The sequence below is a fragment of the Chiloscyllium punctatum genome, chromosome 45 (assembly GCF_047496795.1).
Source record: "Chiloscyllium punctatum isolate Juve2018m chromosome 45, sChiPun1.3, whole genome shotgun sequence".
Taxonomy (NCBI): Eukaryota; Metazoa; Chordata; class Chondrichthyes; order Orectolobiformes; family Hemiscylliidae; genus Chiloscyllium; species Chiloscyllium punctatum.
The window spans coordinates 37,756,949-37,773,407 of NC_092783.1; the positions used below are offsets into that span (position 1 = coordinate 37,756,949).

The 16,459-nt window shown below is 39.8% G+C and overlaps 1 protein-coding gene across 6 annotated transcripts in view; it reads right to left on the reverse strand.

The window, feature by feature from the left end:
- The window catches only part of LOC140467299 (chemokine-like protein TAFA-5), a 343,804-nt gene that overhangs the window by 51,206 nt on the left and 276,139 nt on the right, over nucleotides 1-16,459 (reverse strand). The window contains exon 4 of one of the 6 annotated variants that reach the window (XM_072563567.1): nucleotides 15,704-15,789. The exons of the other annotated variants lie outside the window; for them this stretch is intronic. Within the exon in view, the coding sequence (XP_072419668.1) occupies nucleotides 15,730-15,789 (60 nt within the window). The 3' untranslated portion in view covers nucleotides 15,704-15,729. Of the gene's footprint in view, nucleotides 1-15,703; nucleotides 15,790-16,459 lie in introns of those variants that run through there. 6 annotated transcript variants of the gene reach the window in all.

Here is a 16,459-nt window from a genome sequence, read left to right on the forward strand (position 1 = left end):
TACTTTTGAGGTGCTACTTTTCAACTTGCTTCCTAACTCCCTTCATTCTGCTTTTCAGATTTCATCCCTTTTTCAACCAATGTCATTTGTAACAAACACTGGCTGTTCACCATCCCTATCCAGAATGTCTTGTACCTGTTCTGAGATATCCTTGACCAAAGCACCAGGAAGGCAAAATGCCATCCTGGAGTCTTCATTGTAGCCACAGAAATGCCTATCTCTTCCCCTTACAATTGAATCCCCCGATGACTATTGCATTTCTACAATTTTAACTCCTCTCCTGTACAGCAAACCCAACTGTAGTTCCTCAAATCTGACTGTTGCTGTGTTCCTTTAAGAGGCCATTATGGTATCCAAAGCAGTATATCTGTTTTGCAGGGAACAGCCAGAGCAGATTTCTGCACAGTCTGTCTAGTCCTCTTGTTCTGCCTGCTGGTTACCCATTCCCTTCTGGCCTATGAAGTTTTAGCCTGCAGTCTGACCCTCTCTCTATGCATTCTATTCACAATGCTCTCTGACACACCGATGCTCTACAGTGCCCCCGGCCACTGTTCCAGCTCCAAAACCTGGGCTTCCAGGAACTGCCCTTGTAGACATGCTAGCCCTGGACACTGAAAATGTTCCTGACCTCACAAGTAGAGCAGAAAGAGCACACAACAGCTTTGAGCTCTTTTGCCATGACATACCCCTTTAAACTAAAATATTTAATATCGATTACTGTCGGGTCCATATTTGCTGGTCTTCATTATGATAGAATATAGACCTAACAAATTATAAATTGCAAAAAAAGTAAAAAGTAATTTCCCCTCAGCACTGAATTCCAACTGTGCTCCAAATTCCCTGATACACACACACATACCAGCTATGTGTCACGCAGGATGTGCTGTCTCAAAAATAAAATTTTGACTCCCCTAGTTATACAGAACTGCAGGGCAAATTTTGCAAAACATAGATTATGATGTTAACAAATATACAATGGATACAGTAATAGATGTATTCATCCATTCAGGAGCTTTGATGTTTAGGGCAGTAAATCCTCAGACTCTATCCATTCCTATTCCTTTGGGACTGAAGGTATACAAGAATAGGAGTGGAAGTCAGATGCACATTACAATTTGCTAAAATGGAAGGAAGATTTTGGAGATCACATGTACCCTGCCCATGCTTGTGATATAACAACAACATCTGAGAAGGGTAGTGCATAGTTACTAAGGTCAGTCCCTTGTGAATTCTCTGTTGTCTGCACATGGCACAGTAATTTGGGGTGGCATGGGGCAGCATGATGGCTTGGGGCGGCATGGTGGCTCAGTGATTAGCACTGGCACTGCTGCCTCACAGCGCCAGGGACCCAGGTTCGATTCCTGCTTCGGGCGACTGTGCAGAGTTCGCACATTCTCCCTGTGTATGTGTAGGTTTCCTCTGGGTGCTTCGGTTTCCTCCCACAATCCAAAGATGTGCAGGTCAGATGAATTTGCCCATGCTAAATTGTCCATAGTGTTAGTGCATTTAGTCAGAGGGAAATGGGTCTGGGCGGGTTACCTTTCACAGGGTTGATGTGGACTTGTTCAACTGAATGGCTTGCTTCCACACTGTAGGGAATCTAATTAAATCAATCCACACACTTCTCATTTTGGATTTTGGATTATTGTACATGGATAAGGATGGGTGGCTCCAGTAATGCAATAGTGTACATGTAGTAAGACAGCAATTTGCACATACAACTGATTACAAGAGTTGGATATATATCAACAGATGTGGAAGATTATTTGCAATGATATGTCACCATTACTACCAGAGTGCCCTCAGAATGTCTTCTTCTTTCTTTCCCTCTCACCTCTGTCTAAAAGTCCCTGAAACTCCATCCTGTCTAAAGGCAAATAGCATTCTCTTGGCTTCAATCTTACAGGACTGAGGATGGCAGACAGAATGGATGTAGACTGCCTAGCCAACTTTGGAGTGCCTTGAGGGGAGTCTTGGAGCCCAATGGCAATGTCCTGTCTCATTGTGAGGAAGGGACACAGAAGTGAGGTCAAGGTCTGTCATCCTTTTTCCACTTTGCTGTGAGTGGATAAGGTCCAATGACTAGGGTGGTAGAGGGCAAGTATGTGTGTATATCTAGTTGTGTTGAGTTAATGTGTAATAAAGAGTGTTACTTTGGAGTTAAGTCTGAAGACAGTCCTTGACTTTGCCTTCTTGACTGGTCTGTCTTGAATTCAAACCCTCAGCGTGACATCAAGTCACATGATAAAATACATACTACTTCAGGACTTTTCTGAAGTACCTAGACATGTTAGATTAATGTAAAACCAAGAATGAGGGATGCTGGAAATCTGAAACAGAAACAGAAACTGCTGGATAAACTCAGTAGGTCTGGCAGAATCTGTGAAGAGAAAGCAGAGTCAATGTTTTGGGCCTTTCTTCAGAAATAGATAGAAAATTACAATCCCTACAGTGTGGAAACAGGCCATTTGACCCAGCAAGTCCACACAAACTCTCTGAAGAACATCCCACCCAAACTCATCCCCCTACTCTATCCTTGTAACCCTGCATTTCCCATGACTAATCCACCTAACCTACAAATCCCTGGACACTATGGGCAATTTAACATGGCCAACCCATCTAACCTGCAAATCTTTGGACTGTGAGAGGAAACTGGAGAACCAGGAGGAAACCCATGCAGACACAGGGAGAATGTGCAAACTCCACACAGAGAGTTGTCTGGGGGTGGAATTGAACCTGGGCCCCTTGCACTGTGAGGCAACAGTGCTAACCATGGAACCACTGTGCTACAAGATTGCAGGTTGGAAAAGATGGTATATATGATGAAGGTAGAGGGAGGGAGGGGAGGCAGTAAAGGACTAAGTGATAGGTAGAAACAGAGCCCAGAGAGAGAGAGAGAGAAAGACATTTATGCAGGCAGTGGCATACATAATACCAAGCCAGGGAGACAGAAAAACTGATAATGGGAACCATTAGTAGGTGAAAATGGGTTGATTGTGCTGAAAGCAGCCCGCATCATGGCAGGGCCTGGGGTCTAGGAGTGGGTATGGAAGAAGGTGCTCAGGGTCTGAAAGTATTGAACTGGATATTGAGTCCTTAAGGCCACTGTGTCTCCAAGTGGAAAATGAAATGTTATTCTTCCAGCCTGTGCTGACCCTCATTGGACCACTGCAGCCGGCGTGAGACAGAAATGATTGATGCCACCTTCCCATTGAAACAGAAAGTATAAGCCAAAAATAGTTTTGGCAATTAAGAAATCTGCAACTACCAGATATTAAACTATAAGGTGAATAGAGGTAGATTGAATTACCTAAACAGAAACAGAATTGCTAGGTTAAATGTTCTTTTTTCTCTTTTTAACATGCTTTAAGATCCAAAATTATATATTAGTAAGCATGGTTTGTTTTCAGATCAGCTGACATTCATCTTTACCGTCAGTTAAAAGGATGCTAGGATCATTTTTAATCATAATTACTTTTATATGTCATTACGATACTCTGTGTTAGATGGATTCAAATTGTAGTTAATTGAACAACTAAAATTAACTCGTATTGAAAATGTCAGTGATCTTGCCATAAGTTAACCCTGAAATGCCTCAGCTATCTGAAATAGCAAAATTCTGACTATATTATATTTACAACTGTCATCATTCTAATTAATTTAGTATGCGATATTAATTATATAGAAATGCTGTGATAAGCTTCAGGGACAGGTGGAATTTGAACACAGGCGTCCTGTTCCAGAGATAGGGACACTACTGCAATGCCACAAAAGCAATTTTTAACATTACCATTCCAGTAACATTAGCATTGTACCACTGCCTCCCCCTTATCATCACTCTACTGAGCAAATCACAATTTCTAATTAGCCTACCATCCATTATAATCGATAAATGAGGACAGGTATTTGGTAATCAAATTTGCAAATCACAGAACATTTCCCTGTGACCCACAACACAAGCTAGCTACACTTCTGTTATCAACTAATGCAGTGCAAATACGTTAGGCTGATTCTCTTTCTAATCACTGGCTGCTTTGTAATTAAGCTCTAATTTTCATTTGGCGTTCCTACCACTTAATGATTGCTTGAAGAACAGCAACTCTCAGATGCTTTTTGATTTGGTTTGATTTTAGATTTTGAGCTGGAAAGTACTATATAAAATTTAAGATCTGTATTTTTCAATAGTCTGCAAAAGGGTGTAGGCTTCCAGTGTGCCTCCCTTTTACGAAATTCTCCTTTGAGACCAAACCAATTCCTTTGTGCTGAGCAATTCCACTTTCTTTCTCAATTCAATCAATCTGCTAATTACTAACTACTTTGTCAACACAATTTCCACTAATATGTTACCCAGGGGCATGTACAGCTATTGTGAAATATAGCTGTTTCCACACTCTATCATTCTAATTGACATTTACATATACCTCGTGTAGTAGAAAGGATAAAGGCATCATTAGAGATCTATTAGTATTAAGCAGTTTGATGGCAAAGTTTGTTGATTTAAAGACAAAAGAACTTTCATTTATACAGTGCTTCATACAGTTTCAAGCCATTCCAATACTCTTCACAGCCAATTAATTACTTTTTGAAGTATAATTGCTGTTGTCATGTCTGCAAAAGCAGCCAATTTGCACAAAGCAAAGCTTTCTCACCTCTATTAGTTTTATCCAGCAGCACAGTAGGGGGGTGAGAAGCTGCTCTTGCCAGATCAATTGCCAGGTCATCTTGGAAGTTTTGGGGCCGATGAAGGGGTATCTCCCCTGATTGAGTACCTTCTGCCCTTCATATTACCTGTTCTGCTCTAAAACTCCCACCCCAACACCCATCGACTGACCTGTCATTCACCAGTGACCTGACTAACTAGTGTGCTGCAGTGACCACACATCCCAGTGGCACTGCCCAGACCAAAGGCTTTTAGTTGCTCTTGAAGGAAACATCTTGCCTCAAGACACACAAGTTCAGCAATGAGGTACCCTTTCCGGACAGTGATTGGAACCACTGCCTGTGTGAAAGTCTGACAGGTTTCTCCAATTACCTGGAGCAGAATTTGAAAACCCAATCTCACTGAGTCATACTTATATGTCACCAATTTTCTCCAAAACAATGAATAAATTTTGCTATCTAGCAAGAGGCAACTAAAAGAATAGTGAAGCTAATAAAATGATACATCTCATGTGGCTCTGCTAACTTGCATGGCTCCAAACACAGGAGGCATTGTGAAACCATGGCGATTCACAAATTACAAGCCACAAGCTCAAATGCACCAAGCTATTTCACACACACTCACAACAGGGTGAGATAACAGGAAGCCACTGCACTGGATCCTCTGCTGAGTCAGGGTCAGTGGCACATTTCCCTGCAGTGTATTTTCTTCCTGTTCCCAATTCCTGTGGGGCCAGTGAATGCTGAACAATGTGAAACAGCATTGGGTTTTGTGAGAGAAATGGATTTTGTGGAACATGAATCTCTTTGTCCAGTGTGCAGAGTGTAACCACTCTATCACTGCAACTGAACACTCTCCCAAGATTTAAAGGCATTAATCCAATATCATTTTTTTAAAAACCGACAATTCATATTGCTGAACAGAATTGGTAAAATAGTACCTTTAGGCACTAGCATGTTAGTGATTATTCATACACAATGAATAAAATGTAGCTCATTGCATAATGTTGCTTCAGCAGATTTTAACATGAGTTCCTAACCATGATGGAGAAATAATAACCAATGATAAAGCATTAAGTCTTCAAAAGTGTAAAACAACACACAAATATTCAGTAATGGGAGTCTTCTTTGACTGGGAATCTAAAATCAAAACTGTAGAGAGAACTAATAAAGAATAAACCTGCCAGAGAACTACAGAAGTCAGATAAATTAGCTCTAGATAAGATCCAAGCTCAGGGAAATTGGATAAAGATGTAACTATGCTGGTAACCATGCAATGATTTACATTCTTGAATTTCTTACAGTTAAAACAGCACTAGATTTTGACTGAAATCATTTTCCAGTGATTTGTTATCAGGTTGGATTTGCTACAAATTTGGCAATGGATGAGTGAATATGTTGCTTAATGGTGTATCCACTGTTTTCACAGATTTCTTTGCAGAGGCTATGACACACAATCAAGACATCTCCTTGAAGATATTTGGCACATCTTTTCATTGGCAAAACAAAGCCACTTCATTGGCCTCTCTTCTCACTTCACCTGTTATGCTTCAACTAATTGGTATTTATGGATTGGAGACCAGGGAGCAAGTGTTCTTTTGAATTCATCTAGATTTGAGCAGAGAGAATCCAACTATCACCTCATGATGCTCAATGGCATTACCATCTCTGGATTCCCATTATCAATATCCTAAGGGTGACTATTGATCAGAAACTAAACTGGACGAGCAACATAACTGCTGTGTCTATGAAAGCATATGAGAGACTGGGAATTCTGTAGCAAGTATCTCACCTGTTGACTCAGCCCCCTTCCGCTTCCCCCCACCCTAACACATGTCTGATGAAGAGCTTATGCCTGAAACATTGACTCTCCTGATCCTAAGATGCTGCCTGACTTGCTGTGTTTTTGCAGCACCACACTTTGACTCCTCAGAATCTGTCCACAACCTTCAATACGTAAGTCAGAAGTGCGATAGAATCCTGCCCACTTGCCTGCATGAATGCTGCTCCGCCAACATTCAAGAAGCTTGGAAGGTTTCAAGACAAAGCAGCCTATTTGATTGGTACCCCACCCACCACCTTGAACATTCATTTCCTTCACCACTACAATGGCATCACTGCGTACTATCTACAAGAGTATTTGTTACCAGCAATAAAAGGCAATAGAATGTCGCTATTAAAAATTAATCATTATCCATCTGTGCATGTGCAGATATGCTCCATCAAACCACAGAACCATAGAAAAGTTACGTCACAGACAGAGGCTGTCATATCTGCATTAACTGAATAAACTAGTTGCCCATTCTAATTCCATTTATTACCACTTGGTCTGTAGACATGCAGGTTATAGCATGTGGTGCAGATCCAAGTTTTTTCATGTAAGTGAGTATTTCCACCTCATCCACGAACTGGGCAGTGAATCCCAGACACGTACCACCCTTTGGTAATTTACCTTTCCACCATGGGAAACAGGTCTCCCTGCTATAACTGTTTTCCCTACTCTATCAAAGCCTCACCCTCACTACCATTATTCTGTACACATCAATTAAGTTCTAACAAAATCAACTCTACAACTCTAGCCTATCTAATTTGACCTCATAGCTGCAATTTCCGAGCCCTGGCAACATATTTGTAAATCTCTCCCTCAAACAATTAAGTCTTTTCCATAATATGGTGACCAGAACTACATATAGAACTGAATGTAGGTTTGCTTGCTGAACTGGAAGGTTCATTTTTAGATGTTTCGTCACCATACTCGGTAACATCTTCAGCTAGCCTCTGGATGAAGCTCCAGAGAGAACTACATAAAACTCTAGCTGTGGCCAAACTGTTGTCTTATATGGTTCCAGCATTACATCCCTGCTCTTGGGTTCAATACCCTCACCACTTGCAGCAAAACTCAGACATATACAAATACACAATTTCTCCTGACTGGAGCTATTTATTTCAGTTAAAATGGCCAATTTCATAAAGAAGAGAAAAACAATTGCTGAGTTATTTTACTAAATCACATCAAACAACAAGAACCTGTAATTAAGAGAAATAAAGTTTCTCTAAGTAGGAACTTTATCTATACAGTATTCAAAACTAAGGAACGTGAACAGACTTGGATAAGTCAATCTTGCAATTTCTCTCTTCAAATTCCTTGCACATACTGAATTCTGCTAGGCCTAAGGCTGGTATGCTGCTGTTGTGTATGAAGCATTTAGTTTGAAGCAAGACCAAATGAAATTAATTGTCAGATAACATCACACTGCAACGCTGCATTTCTCCACATGCTTGTTTATTGCTTCACTGATTGCGTTAATGGTGAAGCCAGACTATAACATGCACTGCAATGACTCACCAAGGCTCCTGTGACCTCTACCATCTAGAAGGTTTAGGCTAGCGGAGCATCAGAACACCATCACCTGTAAGTTCCCCTCAAGCCATGTATCATCCTGACTAGGAACGGTATCACCATTCCTTTACTGTCACTGGGTCAAAATCCTAGAACTCCCTCCTTAACAGGAGGGTCGGTATAGCTCTACATACAGACTGCAGTGATTCCAGGCAGCTTATCATCAACATCTCAAGGGAAATTTGAACTGCCAATAAATGCTGGCCTAACCAATGATGCCTACATCTCATGAATTAATTTTCTAAAAATGTTCGAAATGAAAATGGTTGCCTTTCAGTTAAGGAATGTGTGCAAAGGGAGATAATGTAGTGAATCATGAATTAGCATCAATTTCACAACTCATCAGCTATTAATTCAACAGTACCCTAATATGGGATCTGAGCACATATCATCCTATTAGGTAATGTAGGAGGAAACCAAAAAAGTACAGAATATACAAAATCTTCCTTTCTTAACCCTATATTTGTCTTAATGAAAATTAAAAATTCAAGTTAACACATGTTTAGATTATTGAAGCTTTTGTGATGTAACTTTAAAATATAAAAAAGATATTCTCTGCAAGCAGAATCAAAACCAAACCCTAGAAAGTTTTGTTATAAAATATTGGATACTGATAAACTATAACTTTGGGTGTAAGTTTATGCCCATTCAGAACTGGTAAAAATACAGTTCCCTCACATTCTGTGGCCTATAGAATAAGAGAGGAGCTTTGTTCTGTGCTATGTGGGATTTCTGTGGACACCACTCAGGAACCATGTAAACAATTGAGGGAATTTTGGGTCAATAAGATTCTGCAACAAAATCAGTAATTATCTGTTTCCACAGTAAAACAGGTTTTATAGCCCTTGGAGTATGTGATGGCCTGGTGGTAAAATTGCTAGACTATTAATCCAGAGATCCAAGTGATGTTCTGGGGATCCATGTTTGAATCTTGCCATAACAGATACTGGAATTTTAATTCAATAATAATCTGGAATTTACAATTTAATGATGGCTATAAAACAATTGCTGATTGTCAGGAAAATCCCATCTAGTTCACTGATGTCCTAACTGTGACTCCAGAACCCATAGCAATGTGGTTGACTCTTAACTGTTCTATGGGCAATAACTAATGGACTAGCTAGTGATGTCCAGATCCCATGAATGAATAAAAAAAACTGCAAGGCAATTCTTTGATTGATTTTCTTAATGTGCCATGAGTACACAAAAGATATTTTTTCTCTGCCTTAACTGAATATCCTGCTATTGCTTTTTCTGAGAAGTGAAGATTACTTTCACATGTGGGTAGCACATCTGCTAGGGCTGCAATGTGCAAAATCTAACAGACAAAACAAACAGCAGAGCTGCCGTCAGAACAGGAAATAAATAATGGAGAGAAAAATAATCTAAACAGAAGGTTGAGTATTAATTGGATACTTGTGCATCCATCATACTTTATTCGACAATAAAAGTCAAAAAACAGTAAAGTTAACCAGAACTGTGCAGAGACATATGATTCCATTTCCTTTTTTCTCTTTCCAATGATTGATGAGCTTTTTAAATATGCAACCCACAGCCCACTTCCCTTGCTATTGGTGGCAGCGCAGCATTTTTATCACTGCATCATCAAATTTCTCAGGAAAACAATCACTTTGCTCTGTTGTGCAGCAGTGATTGATGTGCTGTGATATTCCTTCTACACTTGCTGCATACACAACACACCGCAACAACTAGGCACTCACCAGGCTTGACCCCATACGCTTTCAACTTCATAAAACATGCAAAGGAATCATGTTGCCTGCTTCAGAACTCAATACAGCTGTGGCTCTGACATTTGCTGACAAGGAAGCAAATGTAACTCTAGTCAGTGCTGTTTTCATTAGCCATTTCTCTGCCCTTAGATGAACCGGATTGTGACACAGCAGCTTGCTTTGTTTAGGTGTGATATCTTCTTAAACAGCTCCCTTGCCTTCTTCAACTTTTGTTCCAATAGTAAGTGCAAGGACTTTCATGGATTTTTTTTTGTCACAAAGATTGGCACCATTTGTTTAGCACTGTCTGTTACTTTGTTCCATTTCCCTAGCCTTTTGAGAGAAATTTCCCCCAAACCCCCTGCTTCCCTGGCCTAATCTCATGTCCTTCTCTCAATTCCATCACTGCATTCTCTAACCTCATCATACCCATGAGACTCACCACCTATGCTCTTCGATCCTATCCCAACCAAACTGTTGATCACTCAAGTCCCGAACTGAGATCTATTTAGCTGATATTGTTGACAATACTTTTTCACAGGACATCGTTATCTCCTGCCTCAAATTTTCCCTCTCCTTTAAAATACCACTCAACAGCCTTACTATTTGCAATCTTCCCCTCCTGGCTAAGTCCTTAAACCGATTGTCATTTCACAATGAATATCCATCTTTACTCCAATTCCATATGTGATTCCTCCAGACAGGTTTGCAGCTCAGCTACATAACTGAACTGACCAATGTTAAAGAACAAATGATATTCTTTGTGAATGTGACCATATCCCTTCTCATCCTTCTTGGTCAGTCTGCAGAATTCCACAATAGCAGACACAACCCTCCCCTAAAGTCTCTTTTCTGCCATTTGATAAGGACTCCAGATAGAAAGAAATCTCACAGAATGTGTCATGTGAATATGCTCAAAAGGTATTTTGACAGAGAAGGAAAGCCAGAGGAGACTATTATTGGTTACAACACTGAGTGAAGAACTAAGTTCAGAGGATTATGAATTGTACATTCCTCAAATTAAATTGGATAATGAGGAAGTTGTCAAAAACTGTGATAAATTATTGAGTTACCTTCCAGAGGAAAATCAAAATGACCTGAAAGAGTTATTAATATCACATGGGGAGATATGTTGAAATAAGCTGGGTAGTACTAACCTAATTATGCATGATGTGGATGTAGGAGATGCTGTTCCAAATAAGCGACATTCATTTAGGATAACCTTCTAAAGTTGGCACTGGTTCAAAAGAAGATTGAACACATGCTCCAAGATGACATAATCAAAGTGAGTTACAGTGACTGGAGCTCACCACAGTAATGGTGCCAAAACCAAATGGTACCTAATGGTTATGTGTGGACTATCGTAAAGTCAATGCAGCTACAAAGACTGATACATATCTGATTCAACGTTTCAAAGACTGTGTTGAACTGGTGGGACTAGCAACTTACATTTCTAAGTTGGACTTGCTCAGAGAATATTGGCAGGTACCTTTGTCTGAAAAAGCGAAGGCAATATCAGCTTTCTTAACGCCAAATGGATTAAATCAGTTTGAAGTCATGCCGTTTGGTATGAAAAATACACCAGCCACATTTCTGAGATGAACCAGTAAGGTCCTTTCTGGATTATCCAATCGTGTCATATATATAGATGACCTGGTGATTTTTAGTCACACACATGGAAGGAACATTTGCAACATTTATTAGAATTGTTCAACTGACTTAGAGAGGCAAGCTTGGTGATAAACCTACCTAAAGTGAATTTGCCAAAGTCTAAGCCACCTTCCTGAGCCATGTTACTGGACATAGGCAATTGGCCCCACAGAATGCAAAAACAAAGATAACTGGGGAGTTTCCCATACCATCTACAAAAAGACCAGTACTATGATTCCTGGGATTGAGTGAATTTTATCGAAAATTTGTACCAATGTTTGGCAGTATGCCAAATCACTGAATTGCTAAGGAAAGGCAACAGGTTTCAGTGGACAGCGGACTGTCAGAAGGCATTTGACAGCCTGAAAGCTGTGTTAATCACTGCCCTGGTATTAGCCACATCTAATTATGCAAAGCCATTGAAGGTAGCTGTCAATACAAGTGATGTGGGTGTCGGTGCTGTGTTCCTGCAGGAAGTCAACAAGAAAATAGAAAGGCCAATCGGGTATTTCTCCAAGAAATTGGACATTCATCAGCAGAAATATTTGACAGTTGAGAAGGAGTCTTTGAATTTGGTGTTGGCATTACAACATTTCAATGTTTATGTTACCAGTAATGTATCTGAGACAATCACATACACTAATCATAACCCATTGATGTTTGTGGAGAAATTTAAGGACAAAAATTCCAGACTATTTAGGTGGGACTTGTTGTTATATCTATTCAATTTGAAAATTGTACATGTGGCAGGATGAGAAAACATGATTGCTGACACATTGTCGAGACTTGGATGAGAAACTGAGTCAATCGATGGTGGAAGTAAAGCAGAGCATAATAGAATTTAGTGTGCATGTTTGCATGATTATTGTCAATGTAATCATATATGTTGTAGTGTACTAACAGTATAAGATTAAGGGGCTTTAAAATGAAGCCATCTTTAAATATTGATGGTTAGTACTTTTATAAAGGGGGGTGAGGCATGGCAATGCTGCTCTTTAATGAGGTTATGCTGTCTTTGCATTTTTTTCAGAGCAATCATAAAGACACAGTTTCCGGATTTGGTGGATTTTAGGGCCAATTTGTTTATAGCTGACAGAAATTGCCTCTGGCAAAAGGCTTTCAAGTTTTAAAAAAGGACTTGTACAACAAAAGGGGAGTGGTCTGTTCTCCCAGCTCAGCATACGCTGGTTTGGTTTGGTTTTAGCAGTTTGGCTGTTCCGCACAAGCAGTCAGTTTGTTTGATTCTGTTGATCAAAGAAAGAGTTACATGGAAGATTTCTCTGCCATCTCTCCTGTAAGACCCTGTGTTTAGTTTCATCTGTTTTGCTAAGGAGTGTTTATGGGGATTGTCACAGGAATTTGGAACAGCCTCATTAAATTGGGATAATCCGTTGGATTTTCAGATAGGTTGTTATTCTATGTTTGGTTCTCTTTTGTTTGAGTTTCGTTTGGCAATCTTGCAATTAAATTCTGTTTTGTTTAAAACTAAGTGGTTGGGCCAGCTGCATCCCTTCTGGAATATCCACCTGCTTAAAACAACTAGAAAAGTTAGGGTCTGGGGTACTTTCTTAAAATGTTTTGAGGGAGTCTGGCCTGGCCCTTAACACTAAACTGGCTTTCATATTTCTGCCAAAGCCCAGGACTTCTTTACCTACTTTATCACTTAATAGTCAAGTGTTTCATAGTCTCTTCTTCTCTCCTTTTGCCAGTCTAAACACTGTACCAGTTACCTGACCCATTAGTTTCTTCCCCACTTTTCACCTTATCCACTACCATCTTGTTGTCATCCTACCCACCTGGCACCTGACCCCTTGGCTCTTTACTCCTCCCCAGTTAGCATCTAATCACCCAGCACCCTGGCACCCTACCGACCTGGCAGTCTATTTAGCTGGCCCTGTATCATCCCAGTATCCTAATGTCACACTTAGCTTGTAAACCTACTGTTTGAAAGCAGCTATTAAAATGACTGTCAGCACCTTAACATTTCAGACTGTGGCAGCCAACTGCTGGGGTAAAGAAGGCCTGGTTTACTTTCCCCTGTGCTGCAATACAATCAGTTTGGAAGCATGCCTCCACATTTCTGAATTAGCCCTGTTTGGAATCTCCTGTCAGAAATGCAAAGCACACTCCTTTCACAAGAAAATAAGGGCCAGAGTGACAACCTGTGAGAGATTGGTTGCTCCTCAGAAAATCCAGTCCATTCTCATAAAGCATTGGTGAAAGAACTGTCATAACTCTCTAGAAACATCTTCAGGAACAATCCTTTGTATCCTAATGGACAGATTCTATCTCAGGATGTCAGACAACCTTTTCAGGTTTAATGTAACAATTTTAATTTCAACTCTTTACCCATAATTTTGAGTTGTTTATTGTGTGGAATAAATATTTTGATAGCATTTTCCCTGACCAATATTACCTTTATATTGTTAAGGTTGTGTACTAAAAGTAGATTGCAATTTGTAACAAAATGTAACTCGGAATTATGTACAGTTCCAGGAACAACTCAGAGCATATGAGACCCAATTTACATATTTATAAAATGCAACTCTGTCTTTACGATTCTGTGAAGTCGTGACAACGTTAAATTTTATTCCAAAATGAAGCCCTTCTTCAATGTGCAGTGACAAGAGTCTATCAAGCATCATAAGAATTACATTTGACGTAAACAACCTATTTCGTAGTTAAACTCTTTAATGGTCTCAATTTTTGAGACTGGAGGGTGGCAAATGTTATTTCCCTGTTCAAGAAAGGGAATAGGGATAATCCTGGGATAAACAGACCAGCCAGTCTTATGCCTGTGGTGGGCAAATTATCAAAGAGTTTTCTGAGAGACAGGATTTATGATTACTTGGGAAAGCATAGCTTGATTAGAGATAGCCAGCATGGCCTTGTAAGGGGCAGGTCATGCCTTACAAGAATTCTTTGAGGATGTGACAAAACAAATTGATGAAGGTATAGCAGTGGATGTGGATTTTGATAAGGTTCCCATTGGTAGGCTCACTCAGAAAGTAAACAGACATGGGACACAGAGAAATTTGACTGTCTGCATACAGAATTGGCTGGTGCATAGAAGACAGAGGGTAGTGTTAAATGGACAGTATTCAGCTTGGAGCTTGATGATCAGTGGTATCCTGCAGGGATCTGTTCTGGGACCTCTGCTCTTTGTGATTTTTATAACTGACTTTGATGAGGAAATGGAGGGGTGGGTTAGTAAGTTTGCTGATGACACTAAGGTTGGTGGAGTTGTGGATAGTGTGGAGAGTTGTAGGTTGCAACGAGACATTGACAGGAAGCAGAACTGAACTGATGAGTGGCAGATGGGAGTTCAATATGGAAAAGTGTGAAGTGATTAATTTTGGAAGGTTGAATTTGAATGCAGAATACAGAGTTAAAGGCAGGATTCTTGGCAGCGTGGCGGAATCGAGCAATCTTGGGGTCCATGTCCATAGATCCCTCAAAGTTACCACCCAAATTGATAGAGCTGTTAAGAAGGTGTATGATGTGTTGGCTTTCATTAGCAGGGGGATTGAGTATAAGAGTCATGAGGTTATGCTGCAGCTGTATAGAGCCCTGGTTAGACCACACATGGAATATTGTGTTTAGTTATGGTCACCGCATTATAGGAAGGATGTGAAAGCTTTAGAGAGGGTTCAAAGGAGATTTACCAGGATGTTGCCTGGACTGGACAGCATGCATTATAAAGAAAGGTTGAGGGAGCTAGGGCTTTTCTCTTTGTAGCTAAGAAGGGTGTGAGGTGACTTGATAGAGGTGTACAAGATGATGAAAGGCATAGATAGAGAGAATAGCCAGTGACTTTTACCCAGGGCAGAAATGGCTATCACAAGGGGGCATAATTTTAAGGTGATTGGAGGAATATTCAGGGGAGATGTCAGAGGTAGGTTCTTTACACAGAGAGTGGTGAGTGGATAAAATGAACTGCCATTGGCGATAGTAGAGTCAGATACATTAGGGACATTTAAGTGACTCTTGGATAGGCACATGGACGATAATACATTGAAGGGTATGTAGGTTAGTTTGATCTTAGGGTGGGATGAAAGGTCAGTAAGACATCAAGGGCTGAAGGGCCTGTACTTTTCCAAGCTATATGTTCAAACTGGTATTAATTTTGAAAATTTATGATCGCCATTGATTTTGATGAGGGTGCAGATATTTTACTTGTTTCAGTGAGGGTTTATCACCCTTGTGAAAGTCACAGGAACTTACACCATGACTTAGATAATGACATACTTCACACAATTTGCTTGAATTTCTGCACCACATGAAAATCATTCACTGTGGAGGCATTTTACAATGGCACACCTTTTGAAAATTCTGATCAATCAGACGTTTCTGCAATAAAAAAAACAGAAATTTCTGGAGAAACTTAGTAAGTCTGGCAGCACCTGTGGGGAGAAAGCAGAGTTAATGTTTAGGGTCCAGTGATCCTTCTTCAGAACTGACGTGAACGATGAAGAAGTGCAATAAGTGTGGCAATGGAGACAGGCTTTACTTGGGTCCTTCCAACATCAGGACTTAAGGAAACAATTGGATAAAATTTTAATGCAGAAGAAAAACCCAGAAAAACATTTATAAATAATAACGGCTGTGCAGAAGATATGTATTTCAATATTTTGAAGAATTTTTATCTCTGAGATGTCGTGCACAGTTGTGCATCTACTGCATTTAAGAATAAATGATTCATATAAAATTGTAAGTTTGACATTTTGAGCTGTTTAAATGAATATTTAATAAATGAAAATATGATTTTGTAGATCAGAACAGGATTTCATAAATTTAACAGGCTTTAATGAATATGAATGAGATTTCACAAATATTGCTCAAGCTTTCTGATATATGCTTCCATCCTTCTAAATTTGTTAAAAATCAATCAAATCTCTCTCACGCATATGTTTTAATAATATTGATGAATGAAATTTATCTAGTTCTGTGCAGGTTGCACTAGATTATCTTGCAATGAAGGGGCGTTCATTCTGCAATGATAAATAGGGCCATGTCCTGT